Source organism: Triplophysa dalaica, chromosome 5 (genome assembly GCF_015846415.1).
Source record: "Triplophysa dalaica isolate WHDGS20190420 chromosome 5, ASM1584641v1, whole genome shotgun sequence".
NCBI lineage: Eukaryota > Metazoa > Chordata > Actinopteri > Cypriniformes > Nemacheilidae > Triplophysa > Triplophysa dalaica.
Window position 1 is genome coordinate 21,102,824 of NC_079546.1, and position 21,435 is coordinate 21,124,258.

Sequence of the window (21,435 nt, forward strand, 5' to 3'; positions counted from 1 at the left end):
GTACGGGATTCATTATGTTATACATAAACATGTTAAAAAAAAAGAAATATCTTGACTGTGAACTTTTCAATGTTGGATCAACTCATCATAATAAACAGTGAAGAGTTAAACACTTCACAGAGCTGATCTCTCTGCTCTACAAAAGTGCATGAATTGATACAGTGCAAAATCTAACAATAGAGTCAAGGGTCAAGAGTCCAACAAAAGCAAACACTGATCTCCATGATGGTGACATCATTTAACCAATAAAACGTCAACATCTCAATTACAGCAGGTGTTCATCACTAATGCTCAATCATCATTTAATTATTCACTTAATCATCTCATTAACTTTAACTCTTTGAGGACTTGAGACTTGCTTGTGACTTGAAAGAAATGTTTTGGTTCCTCCGCTGGTGAAATCAGCTGCTGAGTTCATGGGTGAAACAAAAATATGGCAGTACTTTTACTTTATGGCACCAGGATTGTCCACCTCTGCTTCTTGAGTTGGACTCTTGACCCTTGACTTTTGTAGTTTGTTGTTAATATGCTGTGTCTGTGTGCTTTTAAAGTACATCTGTTATGGCAATGCAGTGAGAAACATATCAAGTGTTGTGGTTTGATTCACTGATTTCATCTGGTTTAGTGCTGTGCTGTTGATCGTGAGGGAACACTATAAGATGAGTGAGTTTGAGTACTTTTACAGAATGAAAACAAAAACATAATCTACACCATAAATGCGACATACACAGACATCAAGAATTAGTGTATGGATCTCAACAATGGTGACAATCAACAGACTAAATCAGATAAACTGCAATGCATTCTGGGATTCATGAATGAGTTTGTTATATGATGTTACCCAGCATGCATTTCAGCATGAAGCGTACTTTTGTTGTTTGTCACCATTGTCGAGTTTTGTACACTGATTCTTCATGTCTAACTGATTCAGGTTCTTTTTGTGTGAAAATCATCTATTGTGTTAGTCGTCCATAACATTCCTTTGATCTCTTCAAACTGTTTCATAAGTCTGCATTTACATTTCATAGCATATAACACTTAAAAGTCCTTTAAATAAAATTGTTGTATTTTAAATTCAGTTCTAATTCTTTAATATATATATATATATATAATATATTACAACTTTTCAATTCAGTTATATTTTATTAATCGCCTTTTACATGTTTCTTTGTTGCAAATAAGTTTGTATCAGCATTCATGTTGTGGCAATTGTTGAAGCCTTTATTATGGTAGACGGTTTCATAACGGTGATAAAATGTATTGTAAAACAGGTCGTAAAGATAATCAAACCTTAGTGTTATCGTCTCAGTAACACGTTGAATACCTTTCAAATATCAACTAAAAATATGAAGAATTAATAGAAAGTATAGCTTACAGTTCTGTTGCTCAGCTGAAAATTTACCTCAATCATGAAAAAACTAAAATTCACTAGAATCAACAACTTTTTTATTATTTTAGCTTGATAGCTGTTACAAAAGTCCAACACATAACAACCAAAACAAAAGAAAAGAAACTTAACCTAATGAAAGTCGAGAGTCAAAGTCGCATCATAAAGCAAACACTGAATACACTAATGCTGGTTTGATGAAAGTGAATAGCAGGTATTAAAATGATATTGATTCAATGCAATTCACATTGATCGATAACATTGGTTCTGAGTTAGCTGTACTTAGATACACTTGAACAATAAGTTAAAACTACAAATGCTGTTTTTAAATTTAATCTGACTTACAATAATAAGTAACATGAACTACTCTGTCCAACTGTGATGTGTAATAAGACATTTAGGACTAATTTAACATTTGAGGAAACTGATTGCCTTAAATTTTCTAATTGAAGTTGTGTATTCCTTTAAAGTTTAAAGCAAAGTGTGATTAATGTATATAATAGAAAATATTTTTTTTTACAAAAACAAAGTCATTTGGCAGTCACTTTTATCCAAAGCAACTTACAGTGTACTTATTACAGGGACAATCCTCCTGGAGCAACATGGAGTAAAGTGTCTTGCTCAAGGACACACTGGTGATGGCTGCTGGGATCGAACCAGCAACCTTTTGATCTACCACTTTAGTGGTTTAACCCACTAGACCACCATCTCCTAATAGATGTGTATATTAAGGAAATTAATAGTCACATTTATCTCTACAAACAATTGTGTTGTGAGTACTTGCATGTCATTTTAATACAGAGAACCCAAAAGAAACAAAGACCATTCTTGATGTCCACTTTAATATGGCAACAAATATTCAACGCACAAAGGACCCCTATTATATAAACAATTATATTCTTTTCAAATCCAAGGGTAAGTGGTCTTTAAATGGTGACTATACATTTTCAAAGCCACCATTCTCTCATGAGAAAGTACAGCAAACATCTCTTTATACCACTGAGTGACAGTGGGAGGGTCATCTTTGATCCATAAAGCCAGGATGCACTTCCTATCAATAATCAACACTTTATCCAGCAGTTTATAACCTAATGTGTGCATCTTTAATGTCATTGCCTGTGCCTTGGAAGAAAGCCCTAAGAGAAACAGACCAGGGTCCTTTACAAGTTTTATCTGAAGAATATAGCTAATTTCACAGGTAATTCAACTCCAAATCAGGAAATGTATTTGCATTTCCAAAAACAGTGAAATGTCCCTAGGTCTGAAGGGAACTTAAAACAAAGAGCTGATGTGTCACGATCGATTTTGCTCATCACAACTGCTGGAATATGTAATCTATGTATAATTTTATATTGAGTCTCCCTGAGCCGGTTACATATGAAAGTGTACCTCACACACTCAATGGCCTCCTATCAGTCGTCATCTATATATTAAATGCATAGATCATCCCTCCATTTGCGAGCTATTGTATTCAAACGTCCTGAGGTTTGAGACTATAAAAAATAATAAACCTGGGTATAAACCGAGTCGACTACTTGTGTTTACAAAAAATCACTCCAGTTCACTGAACTCTGGCAGGCCTGAGAGGGATTTTTGCTTTGAGATGACATTCTGTCGGATTTACAAAATATCTTTCTTAGAGAGATCAAACTTCTGCTGTAATTGTTGAAAGGACATTAATCCTGTAACAGATCACCTACCACGCGATCCGCTTTGTATGCCACACTTTAAAGAGAGGTGAGCCCATCACCGGAGAAAAGTCTTCATTCACATAAACTGGGTTTAGCATAGGCAGAGATTCCACCGTTCCCAGGTGTTTGAAAATCCGACGCCAAAGTTTAATGAAATTGTAAAGAATTGAGTTTTTCCTGACATCGTCGTCATACTTGGTGTGGTTATGGTGTGGGCAAACAAACTCCAAACTGAAAATGGGGAACAGGCCCAGGAGTCCAAAGAAGGAAGCAGATAATAGTAGGATCTATACCATTCCCAAATAAGTCTAGTATTGCAGGCCCTTGACTTTTGAACCGGTTCATTGAAACAAACTGTCCGAAAGATACGGTTAGCATTAAAAAGCCAGACTTCCGATCACTAATGCCAATAGAATATTCCACTGTTCTGTCTAATATCCCATGTGATGTCAAGAATAAGTCAATACGTGAGAAAGTTTGAGGAGCTGAGAAAAAAAGTGTTATCTTTCACCCTCATATTTGCTGACCTCCAGACATCAAACAGTTCAAGGTCATTGCAAAATTCTAAAAGCCTAATACTTTTTCTTGACTCAAAACCTGCCTAACCCAGCTTCTAAGTAGTTTTTATATGCTCTATATCAGATAGATGTGTTTCATGAAGAAGGGCAGTCTGACAGTTTTCCTTTTGAAAAAAGAGAGATGTTTTTGCCTTTTGACAACATGAGAAATACCTTTTACATTAAGACAAATCAATTTAAGATTACTCATAAACAGCTATTAATGCATCAATAAAACGGTCCAGATAATAATTGAGTTGAATTATGTTATATCTTAGAACAATGAGAATGGTCCTAACAGTGAACAGAACATTACATAGAGTAAAAATATCCTTACAAACTGGGCTTAACAGAAAATCTCCCCCAAATCAAATAAACATACGAGAAAGTTGATAATGTGACAAAAGAGCAGTCGCATTACACCGATAGATAGAGATCAACTCAGTCCAACACTCCCCTTCCATCACATATAGATCACATTTAAACAAACCAAGTGGCTATCATTGCCTTTAGGTCAACGACAGAGACAACACACTTTAACTGAGGCAAACTGACTTTAACGCTCATTGGCTATGTAAACTCAAGTTCTCTGTCCGCCGTATCCATCCTGCCGCTCCCAAAGGAGACAGATGTATTATTCCAGTTTATTCAAATAACCTTGAACGGAATGAAAGGAATGGTTGACTCCCTTAAAGTCGAAACAAAGGTTAGCATGGAAGCGCATAACAAAGGGTATTCCTCTTTGGATAAACTGATCGCAGACGCCGTTGTCTGCTCGTCTAGCTTCCCTAACTTTAACTGACAGTACCTGCGTGAGGAAGATGTCTTTGTCCTTGTATGTGAGGCGATCTTTCATTTTAGCAGCCGTCAGAATTTTACTCTCATTCACATAGTTATGGAGTTTATTCAGAACTGGACGTGAGCGGTTAGGATTAAGGTAGCCGAGTGTCCTGTGCGCCCGGTCAATTTTTACAAAACCATTGCTTTGTGTCCATTTCTAACAGCTTAGGCAGCCAGGTTTGGAAGAACTTAAAAGGTTGACGATCCTTTGCACCTTATTTCAGTCCAATGATATGGATTTTGTCCATCTGGAGATGATTTTTCGACGTCCTCCGCGCTATCCGTGAGAGTTTGCATTTTTGTTCCAGTGCTTCAATCTTGTTGTAAAGTTCGCCAACTTTGTCCTCGTTCTGAGAGAAGTGACAAAACACTTTTAAACCCACCCTGATGAGAATTTGTCACACACATGATATCATTCGAAATTTCTACGTGACAGACCATGAATTGTTTTTAAGGCAGTTGTGAATCCCAGTCAAAGTGGAGCAAAAATTCCTGGTTCCTTACAACTAATCACGCAAGAATGGAAATGGCTGCACTGAAAAAAAAAATGATTCTTGAGGGTTAGTAAATATCACCCATACAAATCAGTTAAATTGAACTTACAAACCAGGTAGCAAACTAAACTATATGTTAAGTAGCAAACTAAACTATATGTAAACTTACTGAATCTACTCAATAAAATTGAGGCAAGGATTTCCACTCAATTAGATTGAGTAGATTTTATTCTATGTTTTTAAGTAAAGAGTACCTCAATTTTTCAGATTTGAGTCATGACACAATAAAAGAGATTAGATAAAGTTGACCTAATATTTCTCAATATTAATTACATAATATTGAGTAATATTAGCAGAGGCGGACAATCCTGGGGCCAAAGAGTAAAAGTCCTGCCATATTTTTGTTTCACCCATGAACTCAGCAGCTGATTTCACCAGCGGAGGAACCAAAACATTCCTTTCAAGTCACAAGTCAAATCTCAAGTCCTCAAAGAGTTAATGTTAATGAGATCATTAAGTGAGTAATTAAATGATGATTGAGCATTAGTGATGAACACCTGCTGTTATTGAGATGTTGACGTTTTATTGGTTAAATGATGTCACCATCATGGAGATCAGTGTTTGCTTTTGTTGGACTCTTGACCCTATAGTTAGATTGTGCACTGTATCAGTTCATGTACTGTTATAAAGCAGGGAGATTAGTTCTGTGAAGTGTGTAATTCTTCACTTATTTTTTATGATGAGTTGATCTAACACTGAAATGTTTACAGGCGAGATATTTCTTTTAGATCATAATCATGTTAATGTTTAGCATAATGAACCCAGTACACTCAGTGTTTAAACAAACTGTTTATCTAAAAGTATCATTGAGAAAATTCAATAACAACAAAGCACATGCTAAATTAAAACAAAATGCTTCAAGCTGCAATGCATGAAAAACTCCCATCATGCAATGCAGTATGACTTATAATTGTCACCACTGTTGAGGTTCATATGATAAATGTTCATGTCTAAAAGACTGATCCCAATATTGAAGCTTTATTGTGCCATTGATTTAGGAGGTTTTTATATCCAAATGCAGATCATAAACCTAGAGAGATTTAAACCAGAAATACAAACTTTTCTGTTCCTTCAAGATTTGATTCAGCATTGAACAAATGTTTGCCATGAAAAAAATATTGTAATTATTTAAGAAGCAAGTATCTTTGAATAAATAAGCCATTTATATAGCACTCGGTTGTGTATTCCTCTACACCTAAAGTGCTTTATAACCATAAGTGAGGAGTCTGTGAGACCACCAGTGCGCTCACGACATACCAGCATTCGGTTGAGAGAAGAGACAGAAAAAGACCCACAACCTATTACTGAACGACTCAATAGCACAACTAAAGCAAACACTGATCACAATTATGGTGAAAATGATTTTTTTTTCAGCTGATGTCATCCAAGGCTGTGGCTGAAGTCAGTTGTAGTTCTTGTGTTTCTCTTTTCTTCAGTGATGTTGATTGTTAACAGCAGGTGTTCATCACTCAATCATCATTAAATTACTCACTTAATTATCTCATTAACATTAACTCTTTGAGGACTTGAGATTTGACTTGAGACTTGGCTTGTGACTTGAAAGGAATGTTTTGGTTCCTCCGCTGGTGAAATCAGCTGCTGAGTTCATGGGTGAAACAAAAATATGGCAGGACTTTTACTCTTTGGCCCCAGGATTGTCCGCCTCTGAATATTAGTTTATATAACCGACAACAGATCATCTACTTATTATGAATGATAAATATTGAATAATTAAACACTAAATATGTGTAATGGTTCCACTATCATGTCATGTTTTATTCTTGTTTTGCTGTGGAGCCATGGCATAGCCTTTAGTTACGTGGTGGGAGAGAGACTGTTGTAGCACCTATGTGTCGACATACTCTCTCTCTCTCTCCTGTCTACGTCATTGTTCCCGTCATCTCGTTCCCCGTCAGCCTTTCCCTAGTGCTTAATCCCCAGCACCTGTTCCTCGTTAATTATCCTGTGTTTGTCACCCTTTAAAACATCCTCGTGTTCATTGTCCAGGGGCCCGTTTCAATAAGGAAGTTCAACCAACACCGAGTTAAAATCTGAACCCTGAGTTGATTTACTCAGAGAATCGTTACTCTGAGTTTTCAGTTTCAGAACAGCTGATTTGAGTTAGTTTAATCAACCCTGAGTAAGTTCACTCTGGGTTACGCCCGTGCACCATGGCTATAAAAAGCCATCATCAATTGAGCGAAGATAGCACGATTCACCATGGCAACGGCACGTGACAAACAGCGCTCTGTTTATTTCTCGCCAATGGAATTGGAGGTACTATTACAAGCTTACGGTGAATATGAGCCGATATTTAGAAAAAAGAGCAACACAGCCGCAGCAGCAAAAGAAAGAGCGTTGGCGTGGGAGAAAATTGCTTCACGTGTTAATGCGTAAGTTTAAATGTCAATCACTTTTAAATTAATTTTGTTGAAACTGTCAAAATTGTAATTATATTGAGCTCTAATTTTGACAGTTTCAACAAAATTAATTTAAAAGTATATTATATATATTGTACACACACACACATCTACGTTTTTTTCATATAGGTGCAATCCTTCTGCAATTAAAAGAACTTGGCAGCAGCTGAAAATGAAATATAAAAACATCATTCAGTCAGGTGAGTTTAAAGAAATAAAATGCTCTTACTAGTATAGGATGCCTGACTGGGATATGTTTGATATATTACTTAAACAAGCCTTAAAAGTTATGAGGAGAACCGAGCACTATGGTATTCTAAATAATGTCTGTATAACAGCTATGCACTGGATTTGATAGTCCGTGAAACCACATCCAATGAAAGTAATCAACAGTTGTAATGGCCTACCAGAGAAAATTCTCTCTGCATATCTTAATTAGAGTAATGACAATAATTTGACTATTTCATGTCTACTCAGCCAATAGAAAGAGGGCAGAGGCACGTAAAACAGGAGGAGGTCCTGCACCACCACCTCTGACGGATGCAGAGGAGATGGCCTTGAGCCTCAACACTGGACGACCAGTGGCTGAGGGAATTCCAGGAGGGAGTTCATCAGAACCTGTTTCTCCCCAGGATACAAGTGCTTATATAATATGTAAGAGGCTTGACTATCTTGGTTTGTACAGGCTCTTATAGTTACTATAATTTCTCTTTGGCCTTTTTCTTTGTCTCAGCAGATTCTGATGGTAAGGTTAGCCTTGTGGAACCTCTTGTCACAACAGAACCCCAGGCAGTTGTAAGTGGCCTAACCCATGCTGAAAAATTTCAGGGCATTCTTAAAAGTGAATACTACACAAAATGCACATCTTCACAGGATGAAGGGGATGAAGAAACCTTATCCGCTGACACAGAGAGGCCTACAGAGGTAATGTTCATATCATGTATTTCCAAATCACACACTCCGTAGTAGACCTCTAGAGTGCTAGTTGGTAGATGTGCACGAACTGACATGCTTCTCATTTTTTGAACAGAGCATGGCAGAACAGGAGGAGGGTCCATCAAATTCTGACACCCAAATTAATGCAGTTGAGTAATGTTCAGTAAATGTCATTGTTTGAATCTGCAGAATTTTTTCGAACATCAACATCTAACCTCAGTCTTGTGTTTTTCAGTTGCCAGTTAAGGAGCTATATAAGCTCCATCTAATAAAAAAATTACAAAAGACGGATAAAGAACTTGTGTACTTGGACCGTCAGATTCTAAAAACAGATTTGGAAATTGAGCTCCTTAGGCACAAACTAGAGGTGGGTGTACAAAATAATGGAACAGTCTTACAACCTTATAGGGAATTTAACTGTTGCTTTTGTATTTGTAGGACATAAAGAAGACAAAATGAATTGTGAATAAATTGAGTTTATTTAACAGTCCTGTGTTGGTGTGGTTCATTAATTTGCAAAGACATTACGGCATATGAGGTCTCTGACCACCCTTCCATCCTGGAAATCCCCAGTGTGTATGAGGTCTGCTTCAGGATCTTGAGTTTGTAGGGCAGGGTGTTGCTCCCCTCTAATAATGGCAATATTATGAAGAACAACACATGCCACAATAATGTCACAAGCCCTTTCAGGGGTCACCCTGAGGTGGCGCAGGCACTGGAAACGTGATTTCAACAGGCCTATGGTCATCTCCACCCGGGCTCGTGTCCTGTTGTGTGCCATATTGAAGTGCTGCTGGGGGCCTGGCTCAGGTTCTGGGTAAGGGGTCATGAGTGTAGGTTGGCATGGGTAACCCCTATCACCCAGCAGAAGGCCATCCATCTCTCCTGTAAGGTCACATTGGTTTAGTTTTTTCCACAAACAGACATGACCATGTGTTCAGTCAGTGCATACATTTACTTACCTTGGCCCATTCTGTTGCTCAGAGATGACTCACGATATATCCGTGAATCATGAACTGAGCCTGGCCACTTAGCCTCCACATTTGTAATTATGTGTGCAGCATCACATATGATCTTTACAGTGACAAAAAAAGACATTAGTGTTACTGTACTTGGAAAAAGGCTTTGAGATTAGGAAACATTAGGCCATGTCAGTGTACCTGCACATTAATGCTGTGGATGGACTTCCGATTGACATAATCTGCCTCATTTTGTGAAGGAGCGATGATGGGTATATGGGTGCCATCTAGGCACCCAATCACATTGGGAAATCCTAAAGGGGATTTTAATTATTAGCTTACCTCCAGAGGCGGCAGCAAGATGTTATTAGCAGAACAACATTTATTTGATCAGCCTAATTTAGAAAGATGTAGACCATTCACCTGCAATCATGTGAAACTCCTCTTTGATGGCTCTCACAGGTTTGTGGCCAGGAAACTTAACAAAAATGTGCAAAAAGTGCTTGAGAGCGAGGCACACTTTTCTTATCGCTCTGCATACAGTTGCCTTGCTAACGTGTTCTGCATCCCCGGTGTTATAAAGAAAGCTACCATTAGCAAAGAAACGTAATGCCATACACAAAATCTGCTCAGATGTAAGAGCACGGCCACGACGAGTGAGGTTTGTGATGTAAGGATGAAGCAGAGTGTGTATATATGTTATGGACTGTAAAGAAAATCGGTATCGCTCAAATAAAAAATCCTCCGGATATGATAAAACATCCAAACGGGGCCTCACAATTCTCTCTCGACGTAAATGTAACTCTCTGCGAATTAATGCAGCTTCCTCATCTACGGGTTCATGAATAAACGGACATGCCATTTTAAGGTCTGTGTAACTTTATCGAGCGCGATTAGGAACGTGAATGAACAAACAAATGGCGTATGGAATTTCAACACCGCTCGCGCTTCGAAATGGGGGTGGAGATTGTAACAAACCCTGGGTTTGCGGAATAAAACCTGCTCCCGACCAGGTTAGGTTCACGGAGTAGGTTACTCTGGTTACTCACTCGGAGTATAAGATACCTCGATTTCTGAAATGGGCTTGACTTACCCCGCGGTCGCGGGTTTGACAGACCTCGCGTTCTGAAACCAAAAACCCTGAGTATTCCGTTTTCTGGGGTTGACTTACTCTGAGTTTGCACTTACCCTGCTTTCTGAAACGGGCCCCTGTGCTCGTTCATTGTATGCTGTTGTGTGTACCTCGTTGCGTGTTGCTGTTCCTATATGATAATTCCTTGTCTTGCCTTGTTCCTGTTACCCCCATGTCTAACTAAGTGTAGTTAGTGTTCATATCAAGTGTTTTTTTTTTTTTCATAGTCTAGTCAGTCCGTGTTCTTGTTTTCTGTTAAAGGTATCCTGTCTTGTTTTCCCCATTGTGGGTTTTGTTTTGCCTTTTTGTAATGTTCTTTGTTCTATATTTAATAAATACCCCTGTTTACCCCTATGTCTGGCATCTGCCTGCAATTGGGTTCTAGCATGTCATACCGTGACAATATGACTTGTAAAGAGAAGCTTTAATTGACCTAAAAATGGTCAAAAAAAGAAGCTCACGTCAATTGCTTTTATTGACCAAATTACAAACATCAACAAAAGCCCTATTTGACAATGAACACAAGATTAATTTGATGTGACAATTATTGTGATCAGTGTTCACTTTAGTTGAGCTCTAGACTCTTGCAGTAAAAGCTAGCTTTCTGCTCTTTTATCAATCACACTTCTGTCTTATTAACAAATGAGTTTGTTGCAGTAGTAGAATATGACACATAATAGAAGTTAATTTTTTTTTGTTTTATATTTAAGTGTTGTTAAAAGAGTTTATGGGATTGAGGAAGATTCTATAATGAAATGACAAAAAGATGTTACCTTGACATGTGCCATGTAGAAATTTGTGTTTTCAGATTACATTTAGACATCAACATTAATCATAAACATCTCAACAATGGTGACAATCAACAAACTAATTCAGGTAAACTGCAATGCATGCAGCTTTGTTTTGTTGATTGTCACCATTGTTGACTTTCATACACTGATTCTTCATGTGTCTGGGCATCTGTGTGATTCAGAAGCTTTAAACTTCTCAAAATCACTTATAATTCACGTGGCTGGATTAAAGATATTAATTAAAAATAAAATCAACTTCACTCAGTCACATTCACAACTAAACAGCTTGTCTATTAACACTGTCATTTGCTACAGCAAATATGGTTTTATCTAAATATTATCTAAACAGTCAGAGATGATCGCATCTCAGTTAAGTGTGGCCTTCAACGTGTGCTTTTCAGTGGTTCAGCGGTAAGAGTATGGCACTGGTAACGCCAAGGTCATGGGTTCAACCCCAAGGGATTGCACATACTCAGATACAAAGCATAGTATAATGCAATATTAGACTCAAGAGATCAACTAAAGTGAACACTGATCACGATAATGGTGACATTAAATGAATCTTTTTGTTCATTTTCAAAAGGGCGTTTGTTAATTGATCAATAAAAGCAATCGACATGATCTTATTTTTCTGACCATTTATAAGTCAATTCAAGCTTCTCACAATAAGTCATATTAAGTGTTAATTTATGCAATATTTATCATTCATAATAAGTAGATGAACTGATGTTGGTTATATAAGCTAATATTACTCAATTTTTATAAGAAATTCATATTTCGAAATAATAGGTAGACTTTACCTAATTTCTTTAAGTGTGTCATGACTCATATCTGATAAATTGAGGTACTCTTTACTTAAAAACATAGAATAAAATCTACTCAATCTAATTGAGTGGAAATCCTTGCCTCAATTTTATGGAGTAGATTCAGGAAGTTTGAATGTAGTTCACTTTGCTACCTAATATATGTGAGTAAAATTTAATTGATTTGCATGAGTAATATTTACTAACTCTAAAGAATCTTTTTTTTCAGTGTGGGAGCTCTGTCATCTCACTAAAAAATTCTATAAAACTACTTTGCATGCCATAGTTTACACAGGATTGGCGGGAAATGTGCATTGATACTCCTTCATTCTTCGTGTTATGTGATTTACTTTGATAGGTGAACTGTCTTTCCTTCGTCCCAGCGCGATATCCGACGGGTTTTCCCAGATCGCATCACATATGTCTAGTCAGTAACAATGACAGGTGAAAACAGGCAGGTCGCTTCGCGAGCATATCACGCTCTAATGATGGGAAACAGGGATTTACAAATTACCATCATTGTAATCCGCCAAAGTGACTGTCGGCCTTCAGATATTTCCGTTGTCACTGGTTGTCAATGACATAGAATTTTCGGTTAATGCAACCTCTGGCCAACACACATACAGGAATATCTGGACCACGGCCAATCAGAGGGGGGTCCACCCGTCACTATCTCTGATTGGTTTAGACGACGATATGGGCGAATATGTGTCTGTTGTCCAATCACAGGGAGACTTTCAGAGCTGCTGAGACTTTTTTTCTCCCTCGAACGGCTGGTCGCACTGGTGCTACATATGATCATTTTTAGTAGCACCATTGAGAAATAAGGTTGCATTTGCGAGCCCTGCGTCTTTAGTCTAGATTTAGACTTACAGAGTGTGTCTGCCTCCAGGACAGTGCAGTCAAGACTATTCCAAAGTTTAGGCACTAGGTAGGAAAAGGATCTACCACATGAACTGGATTAGTGTGTGTCTGTGATTTTCGTGACATGATAAGTATTCAGATGATAAACTTTGTGGAGTTATAGGAATAAAGGGTTTGGACATTGAAAGATTTCTGAACACTCAGCTCGTTCCTCTCAACAGGACTTTGTCTGCTCACCCAAGCAACATCAAGTCAGTATGTTCTGATCCAGGAGAAGAAGACCTGGCATGAAGCAAAAGCTTACTGCAGACAGAATCACATTGACCTGGCCACTTTTAACAGCACTGAAGACTGGACAAATGTACAAAAAACTATTGAGTCTTCATTGAATTCAATAACCTGGATTGGGTTATACAATGACATCAATAGCTGGCGATGGAGTTACAGAGATGAGAATATTACATTCAAGCTTTGGGCAACTGGAGAGCCAACCAATGGAAAAGAGGAATGAACTGTATTGGAGATTGGCAAATGGATGGATTATCCGTGCGATTATAAATTGCGCTTTATTTGTTACAACGGTAAGAAATAATACAAACGCACGTAACTGTTAATTGTTTTCTCTAGCTGGTATAAACGCAGTCACTCAGTTAGTATAATGTTACTTTGTCTAATCATCCCAACCAGGGGTATGTTTCCATCCTCACTTCTTAACCACCATGAATCAATATCATTGGAGAAGATAGCTAGTCCAGATTGAGTCAATTATGAGAGAACTTTCATTGTTTTCTTTTAAGACATGTAATACCCTTTCTGAAAACTGATATATAGACACAATTCTGTGTGTAATCAAAGTGTCATAAAGAAATATTCAATAAAAATATTCAAATACAGAAAATGTGCATATCTCTGAATAAATTCATTAGTGGAGTTTGACATCAGGTGGATCAACCAATTTCAATTTTTTCAGCCAATATAACTGATCATTCAATATTTGTACCAAATCATTCAGACTTGATAAATACAGTGTGGAGCTAACTGTGTTCAAACCTACAATAATAAACTCATTCTCATTGTATTACAGAAAATGGAACAAATAAGTTTATTTTTATCTCTCATTTCTTGACGACGTGGTATGGAGCTCTGAGCTACTGCAGACAGCATTACACAGATCTGGCTATCATTCAGAGTCCATCTGAGAATGACCAGTTGACATCAATGACACAAGGTAGTACTGCATGGGTTGGTCTGTACAGGGACTCGTGGATGTGGTCAGATGGGTCAAAGGTCAACACTTCCTCCATTAACTGGTTGACTGGAAAACCTGATGTTACTGGGCTGAACCAACCTTGCGGCGCTATGCGAGCTGATGGTCTGATAGAGGATGGGCTTTGCTCAGATGTCCTTCCTTTCATCTGTTTGACTTGTAAGTTTGATGCTTAATGATTTGCTACTCTTCTTAGGTAACGACCATCAGAAACACACTTTATTGTGAGTCAGTTTAGTGAGAAAGTGTCTTTATAAAGGTACGCTGTGAACGATTCAGCTTGACCCAGTTGAATCATCAGTCAGATTATTACACTATTCAGTGTTTGTGTCCATTAGTGACACTGATTCAGTGTTGAAGTGAATAAGATAATATGATCCAACATCATTAAAGGAACAGATCACCCATAAAAAAAAATCATCATTCAATCACCCTCTTTTCATTTCAAAGCTGTTTTCCTTTCTTTCTTCCAAAAAACACAACAATATATATTTCAACTGTACAACAGCAGTATTGACTTGCACTACTTTACTGTCCGTACAATAGAAGTGAACGGGTACTGCCCTTGTTCCGTTACCAGCATTCTTCAAAATATCTTCTTTTGTGTTGTGCTGAAGAAAGACACTCATACAGGTTTAGCATGACAAGAGGAAATGATGACAGAGTTTTATCTCCCGACACACTCGATTTCCCAGCCGGTCTCTCTCTCCACTTCCGCTTCCTCTGTTGAGCTTTAAAGCTTCTCCTCGCCAATTACTAGAACGAGAAGCAGGTGTTTTTAAGCCGTTGATCTGCTTACTCACCTTCTTTCTCCCGACACTCCCTCTCAGCGCAGACCGTGCTGAAGCACTCTCCCCTTGCCACATATACATAAACATAATATGAAAGTGATGTGATGCAATCTGTGATGCTTTATACTCGGAATTTGTTGCCAGTGCTGTGGCGCCCGGGGAGCAGTTGGGGGGAACGGTGCTCAAGGGTCTCACATCAGTCGTGGTATTGAAGGTGGAGGAGAGCGCTGATCATTCATAGAGAGATCATTCACCCCTACAACCCCTGCTGGTACTGAGGCTCAAACCGGCAACATTTGTGTTACAAGTCTGAGTCTCTAACCTTTAGGCCACGACTGCCCCATCACATATTTTTTCACACCACGTGTGCGTCCCCTGACATGCTCTGGCGCCCCTCATTGGAAAAACAGAATTAATAGATAGTCAAGCTACGTTGAGTCAACAAATTATTTTAACAGCGTTTAAATACTGTGCATACATAAACTATTATTATTAGTACATGACTATTTTTTTCCATAATGTTAAAATAAAATCACTATTGTCTCTGTTTGGTCGGACTGACATTAAGAAAAAATAATAGTTGTTATAAGTTTAACTTTCCTTCTTCATATTTTTAATAGTCAGTTATAATACTAAATAAACCTTCTTCTAAATGATTTTTGACAGATTCAAGGAAACAGATTGTGAGAGTCGAGGTGAAATCTGGAAAGAAACTAATGACCCTGTGGTGATGGAGACCATCTTAAAGTTTGTAAGTATTTTAACTGTGACTGTAAGAGTTTGTGTTAAACTAGAACACATATAATCCTGAGGATCCTCCAGCAGTAAGAATGTTGCTTAAACCTCCCATTAAGTTACGTTTAAAGTGTCCAGTTGTTGTTTGTTTTAATAATGTTTAAAAAACGTTATGTTCATACAGTGAGGAATTTTACATAGTATTATTATTTAAAACATTATTTCTGTTTATTTCTTCATTTACCTTCTGTTTCCTATTAAAACATTAAACTGCATGCTGGCTTTTAGTTTGTTGAGAAAGAAGATCATCATGAAATAAATGTTTTTCTCTAATACACAATTGCTCATAATCAATGCAACCCTTTGGTTTAATATTTTTAAGATAATGATGGGCTGCTTAACGTAAACCCGGGTTTTTGGGGTCTGACCAGCTGTTTGTAACCTCTGCTGTCTCTGTATCACTGTGTTTTTGATTTGAAAGCTGGCAATATGCTTGAGGTCATTATGTGTGTACACGTGTGTGTGTGTGTGCCACACCCCCTTGTTCTCTCACTCAGTTCTCCTGGTGGTTGTCATCTTCACTCTATCACTGTCCTCTTCTCTTCCTGGATGAGCACTCGAGCTGTTGTACCTATGAGGCAGGGATGGACATTTTATTCCTGCAGAGCTTCTGCTCCTGGAGAGTTTAGCTTCAACACCCATCATACACACCTGAAGCAGCAAATCTGTCAGGAGCTGCAGTTTTCAACTCCAGTCCTCTGGTCCCCTGACAGAATGTTTTAGATGTGTCTCTAAATCAAACACCTGATTCAATTCATCAGTTTACTGACAGAATGTTCGAAATGTCACTATACTTAACACACTAACAAGACGATGATTGAATCAGTTCATTTTGAAGGAGCTGTCATGTAAATGCTAAACACAATTATCTGTAACTTTAAATAGAAATCATCAGCTAAAGATTACGTTGATATTTCAAGTAAGTTGAACTCACTCTTCAGTTGTAACACTGATAGAAAGCAACCACCATGAAAAAACACCATTATTGTGATCGGGTTCGATTTAGTTGGGCTTTTGATTCTTTCCTTTGACCGTTGCAACAAAATCTTAATGAACATTTGATGGGTCAAAGAATACTGACATGTAATGGGTTTCAGAGTTTTCTGGGGTTTCAAAATGCTGTTATAATAGTTATATAATCATACGGTATCATTTTATGTCAAATATAGAATCTGTGTTGGAAAAAAACATTTTATGGAAATATTGCAACTAGGAAAACAAAGACATGAAGAATCAGCATATGAAACTCAACAATAGTGACAATCAACAAAAGAAAGCTTCATGGTGCAATGAATGTTGGGTAACATCATAGAACAAAACTCATGCATGACTCCCAGCATGCATTGCAGTTGATCGGTTAATCTGAATTAGTTTGATGATTGTCTTCATTGTTGAAGTTTGTATAATGAGTTTTAGTGTCTAAGTGTGTCAATAAAGTTTGCTTTTTATTTTCAAATTTGAACACTTTCACTAAATATTCATTCATGGCTTAGCCAGAACATTATTCATAGTCACCTCACCTCAAATCTGCTCTCAGTATTACCTTTTAAATACAGCCAATATAAAAAATGAAATCAATTTTATTTTAAATACTTTTCAAAATGTTACTTTAGTGCTTATGAGTAAAACGTCGCTTCAAGATGCCAACTAAAGAAACACTGATCACAATAATGGTGGTTTTTGATTGTGGTTGCTTTCTATCTGTGTAAAAGTTACTTGAAATGTAAAGCTATTTATTTTTGATTTACATATCAATCTTTTTACTTTAGTCCTTTAAAATGATCTCAGATTTTCTGAGTCAAAATTGAGTAAATCCTAAATAAAGTAAATCCTACTCTATATTGTCATCAGTGTGTGTGAAACACATGAATCATCTCATCATCTTGTTACCCAGCTAGCAAAAGGTGTGTTCCATAGACCACTCCGGTCAACTTGCATTCTCACCCTGAATGTTTTGGATGTCTCGCATGAACAAGTTAATGAGTTAAATCATGTTGAGTTAAGGCATCAACTGTCACTTCATTATCTCATTAATGATGAAATAACAACAATAATCAGTGAAATAAACCAGAAATAATAAGAATTCACCATAATAGTGTTTAATGTTTCCTTTAGTGGGGGTCTCACCCTTGATTCATTATGGAAAGTTTGTTGATAGTTGAAATACTGTGTTTCTGAAGCACATTCAAAACACCTTGACATAAGGTCAAATGGATTGTTTCTCTTTCAGGTGGTAAGTGCAATAGAGGACATGATAGTTAAATGTAGTTATGTTATTGTATGACTCAGTGAGGTGAAAAATTTTGTGAAGGAAAATATGTTTTACTATTACAATAGTAGAAATATCACCTCAACAATTCAGACATCAATAATCAGCTCATGAAACTCAACAGTGGTGACACTCAACAAAAGAAAGCTTCATGCGTCTATGCATTGTGGGTAACAGCCTAGAACAGAACTCCTACATGACTCCCAGCATGCATTGCTGCATGAAGAAAAGATGCAACTCAACTTTGTCACCATTGTTGAGATTCATAAGATGATTCTTGATCTCTAGAAGTTTAAACTGTACAAAAGTTTTGGTCTTTTAGATTTCTGCTGCTTCTATCTAAGCTGTCAAAACAGAGATGTAATCTAGGGTGTAATAAATAACACACTAGCAGTCAAATTTGTACAAATTTTCCCAACAACAAGAATGAAAATGACTTTATCTTTTCTTGGTGGCTATATTTGTGCTTCAGAAAAGAAAAGAGAGTTGCTGTAGTCTTCAAACGAGAAGAAAGCACGAATGAGACTTTCAATATCAAACTGTGATTTAATAGACAGACGCGATGTCATAAGAGCTTCTGCGGTTTGTCACGCCTTAAGCAATTTTTCATATTGAGACACAGAGCGAAGCTAGAAAAAGAACAGCTCAGTCTTCACCAAAATGAGGTTTAATAATGTATTGAATAAAAAGTGTTGATTAATTATGAGCCAACATAATGAGTAAACCCTGTTACGCCATCCTTTTTGAAATATTTGTTTTTCTTTAACAGGCACATTTGCTCTGTTCCGTTATAAATAAAATATGGGTTTATGAGATTTGCACATCATCACATTCTGTTTTGAATTATATTTTACACCTTTATCTGATTTGGGTTTGTGTATTTTTGTAGTGTTTATAATTGCTCTGACCTCACAAATTCTGTTTGTTTCTGTTCTTTAGATAAAACAGAAAGAGAGAGATCATGGGATAGACGAGGAGACCAGATTGACATGGAAAGTGCAGTCAGATGGAAATGTTTTTTCAGTAAAACATGATCAAAAAGATGGTGCTCTGTAAAAGGCATGTGAATAGAACATGTATTTTTATGATGATAAGTGATAAGATTGACACTCTTATTTATGATATCATACATGATTGGCTTTAAGTTATTTAGAATGAGAGATCATAGGATCTTTGTTTCTTAAAAGCAAACTGTGTGTGTGTGTGTGCGTGGAATTCTGTCTCCACAGATACATTTGTGTTGTATTTCATTTCTTATTATTGTATCTGTAATATTATTCTTCATTAATTTTACATCTTTAATTGATTAATTGAGTTATAAAAGATTTATTAATTTAATTATTTTATTTACATTTCTTAAAGTAATACTCAGCAATTAAAATTCTGTCGTTCGTAAACTCCAGCTCCTCCGTTTATCTTCAGAACACAAAAGAAGAGTTTTGTTGAGGTCCGTGAGCTTCTGACGCTTGAAGCGCTTTTGAAGTTTGGTTGTGTTGCATTCTATGGAAGAGTCAGAATGCTCCCGGACCTCAACAAAACTATCTTCACTTGTGTTCTGAAGGTAAACAGAGGTCCTATGGTTGACCAACGACTTGAGGATAGTAATTCATGGCAGATTTTTCATCAGAGTTTCCTTTCAATGTTGTTTAATCTACTATTGACTGATGTATTTCTAAAGCAGTCATTTTCCACTGTCATTGTTGGTTTACAGTAATAAGCTTTTGAATCTGTTTCTACTTAGATGAAGATTATTCAATAAACTCTTTTATTCCATCATCACTTAGTCTCCTGTTCTCCTCCTTCATCTCTATATCTATGGTTGATATGAAGTGGATATTTTCAGTACAGACTGACTAGTGTTCCTCAGAGTAAAATGAACTCTTCTCAGAGAACATTTGGTCCCACTTTAAAGAGTGTTAAAGTAACTCTAAATCAGAGTTAAAGTGAATGAGATAATAGTGTGATTAATGAAGTGATGATTTAGCATTAGTGATGAACACCTGATGATCATGAGCAGAATCACTGAAGGAAAGAACTACAACTGACTTTAGCCACAGCCTTACATGAAATCAACTGAACAGGCACTACAATGGTTCCGATGTAACTTATCAGACAGATATCAATCTGTCCATTTAAATGGGGAATCATCAAATCTAACGCAAGTAAATTATGAATTACATCAGGGATCGGTTTTAGGACCCTTGCTATTCTCCATATACATACTGCCCCTTGGCAACTTTATTAGAAATCATGGAATTATCTTCCACTGTTAAGCAGCTTATACTCAGCTATATATCTCATCAAGACCAGATGATTCCCTCCAGCTGTCAAAATTGGCAGAGCACATCTAAAAGAATGTTATCGTCGACATTATTGGATGCAGGACTAAGGTAAAGCAGGACTAGGAGTGATATTTTACTTTTATCGAATGCTATTAGCAAGTAATTAGTCATGTTAACGATCGCAGTTTCAGTGCTATGTTACTGTCTAAAGCAGGGGTCTCAAACTCGCGGCCCGGGGGCTAATTGAGGCCCGCAGGATGATATTTTGTGGCCCACTACTTGGCATTGAAGTTTAGTGTTAGTGCTGCCCGCACGTTGTTCTTAAACGCACCTTTTTGCCGAGTCTTGCAATGCTTTTTATTTTTTATCACTTATGGCAGGGATCTCCAACCTTTCTTTAGCATATGCACTGTGAATGCAGCGTTAGAAAACTCCTTCAGTTTTTATATTTTACTTTCACTTTCTGTATGACTGAAGTCAGGGGCGCCTGCAGGATTTAATCTCATGGTACGCACAGAATCCCCACCCATAATAAAGCTCACACACATGCAAAAACCAAATACTCAAGAAGATCCACAAAAGTGTTTAAGCACCTCCTCGCTGCTCATTTTAATGTCAGGCTGAATGTTCATTAGTAAGTCCAGTAAGCCTGGTGTCTTTCATCGTGTTGCGCCAGGTACACACTGCAGTTTCGGAAGTGACAATCGCATTTACTGTAAACACTGGTGATAAATTATCATTCCATGTGTGTACGGAACAGGTCTAGTCACTCCTGCATTAAGTGATGATTGACACACTGGTAACCCTGCTCTGGCGTTTTGCAGTAGTAAATACGAATGTAAGCCTGCTATTTTTCAGCTAAAGACTTTAATTTAAAGTAAACTGCCACTGAGAGGCGTGCTTTGTATCACGGTGTGATCCTTTGAAGTGTTCACTTATTTTTAAGTGCTTTTTATGCTTGATATTTGGTCTTTAGCTCATAAATGTCGACACTTTATTTGTATAAAAATTGCTCACTACGGATATTTAAGTTTTTGTGATCTTATAAAATATAACCTATTTAGATTTTTTTGGTTTATTTTCGTTAGTCCTAGTTG

The 21,435-nt window shown here is 37.2% G+C and overlaps 2 protein-coding genes across 7 annotated transcripts; one reads left to right on the forward strand and one right to left on the reverse strand.

Moving 5' to 3' along the window:
- The first annotated feature begins 7,042 nt into the window (after positions 1-7,042).
- LOC130421109 (uncharacterized) lies at positions 7,043-8,870 on the forward strand. 6 transcript variants are annotated; one of them, XM_056748824.1, is made up of 7 exons: positions 7,043-7,422; positions 7,579-7,649; positions 7,927-8,103; positions 8,183-8,373; positions 8,480-8,533; positions 8,621-8,752; positions 8,824-8,870. In XM_056748824.1, the coding sequence occupies exons 1-7, from the start codon at positions 7,250-7,252 to the stop codon at positions 8,842-8,844; spliced, it is 819 nt and encodes a 272-aa protein (XP_056604802.1). In that variant the 5' UTR covers positions 7,043-7,249; the 3' UTR covers positions 8,845-8,870. The 6 variants fall into 6 exon arrangements, with proteins under 6 accessions (XP_056604802.1, XP_056604803.1, XP_056604804.1 ...); XM_056748825.1 differs by having other exon boundaries at positions 8,183-8,244; positions 8,323-8,373; positions 8,621-8,870; XM_056748826.1 differs by having other exon boundaries at positions 8,186-8,244; positions 8,323-8,373; positions 8,621-8,870.
- Positions 8,866-10,650, reverse strand: LOC130420426 (putative nuclease HARBI1). The gene is made up of 5 exons (XM_056747710.1): positions 10,645-10,650; positions 9,768-9,822; positions 9,546-9,670; positions 9,348-9,459; positions 8,866-9,270 (listed from the first exon to the last, which is right to left on the reverse strand). The coding sequence occupies exons 1-5, from the start codon at positions 10,648-10,650 to the stop codon at positions 8,894-8,896; spliced, it is 675 nt and encodes a 224-aa protein (XP_056603688.1). The 3' UTR covers positions 8,866-8,893.
- Positions 10,651-21,435: the final 10,785 nt, after the last annotated feature.

Bases quoted from the DNA above. Each gene is read 5' to 3' on its own strand.
- LOC130421109 (XM_056748821.1), top strand. From the start codon at position 7,250: ATGGCAACGGCACGTGACAAACAGCGCTCTGTTTATTTCTCGCCAATG. The intron at 7,423-7,578 runs GTAAGTTTAAAT...TTTTTCATATAG, and splicing joins ATTGCTTCACGTGTTAATGC to GTGCAATCCTTCTGCAATTA. The intron at 8,534-8,620 runs GTTGAGTAATGT...TGTGTTTTTCAG, and splicing joins CTGACACCCAAATTAATGCA to TTGCCAGTTAAGGAGCTATA.
- LOC130420426 (XM_056747710.1), bottom strand. The intron at 9,671-9,767 runs GTGAATGGTCTA...GCTAATAATTAA, and splicing joins GGAGTTTCACATGATTGCAG to AATCCCCTTTAGGATTTCCC. The intron at 9,271-9,347 runs GTAAGTAAATGT...GTGACCTTACAG, and splicing joins GAGCAACAGAATGGGCCAAG to GAGAGATGGATGGCCTTCTG.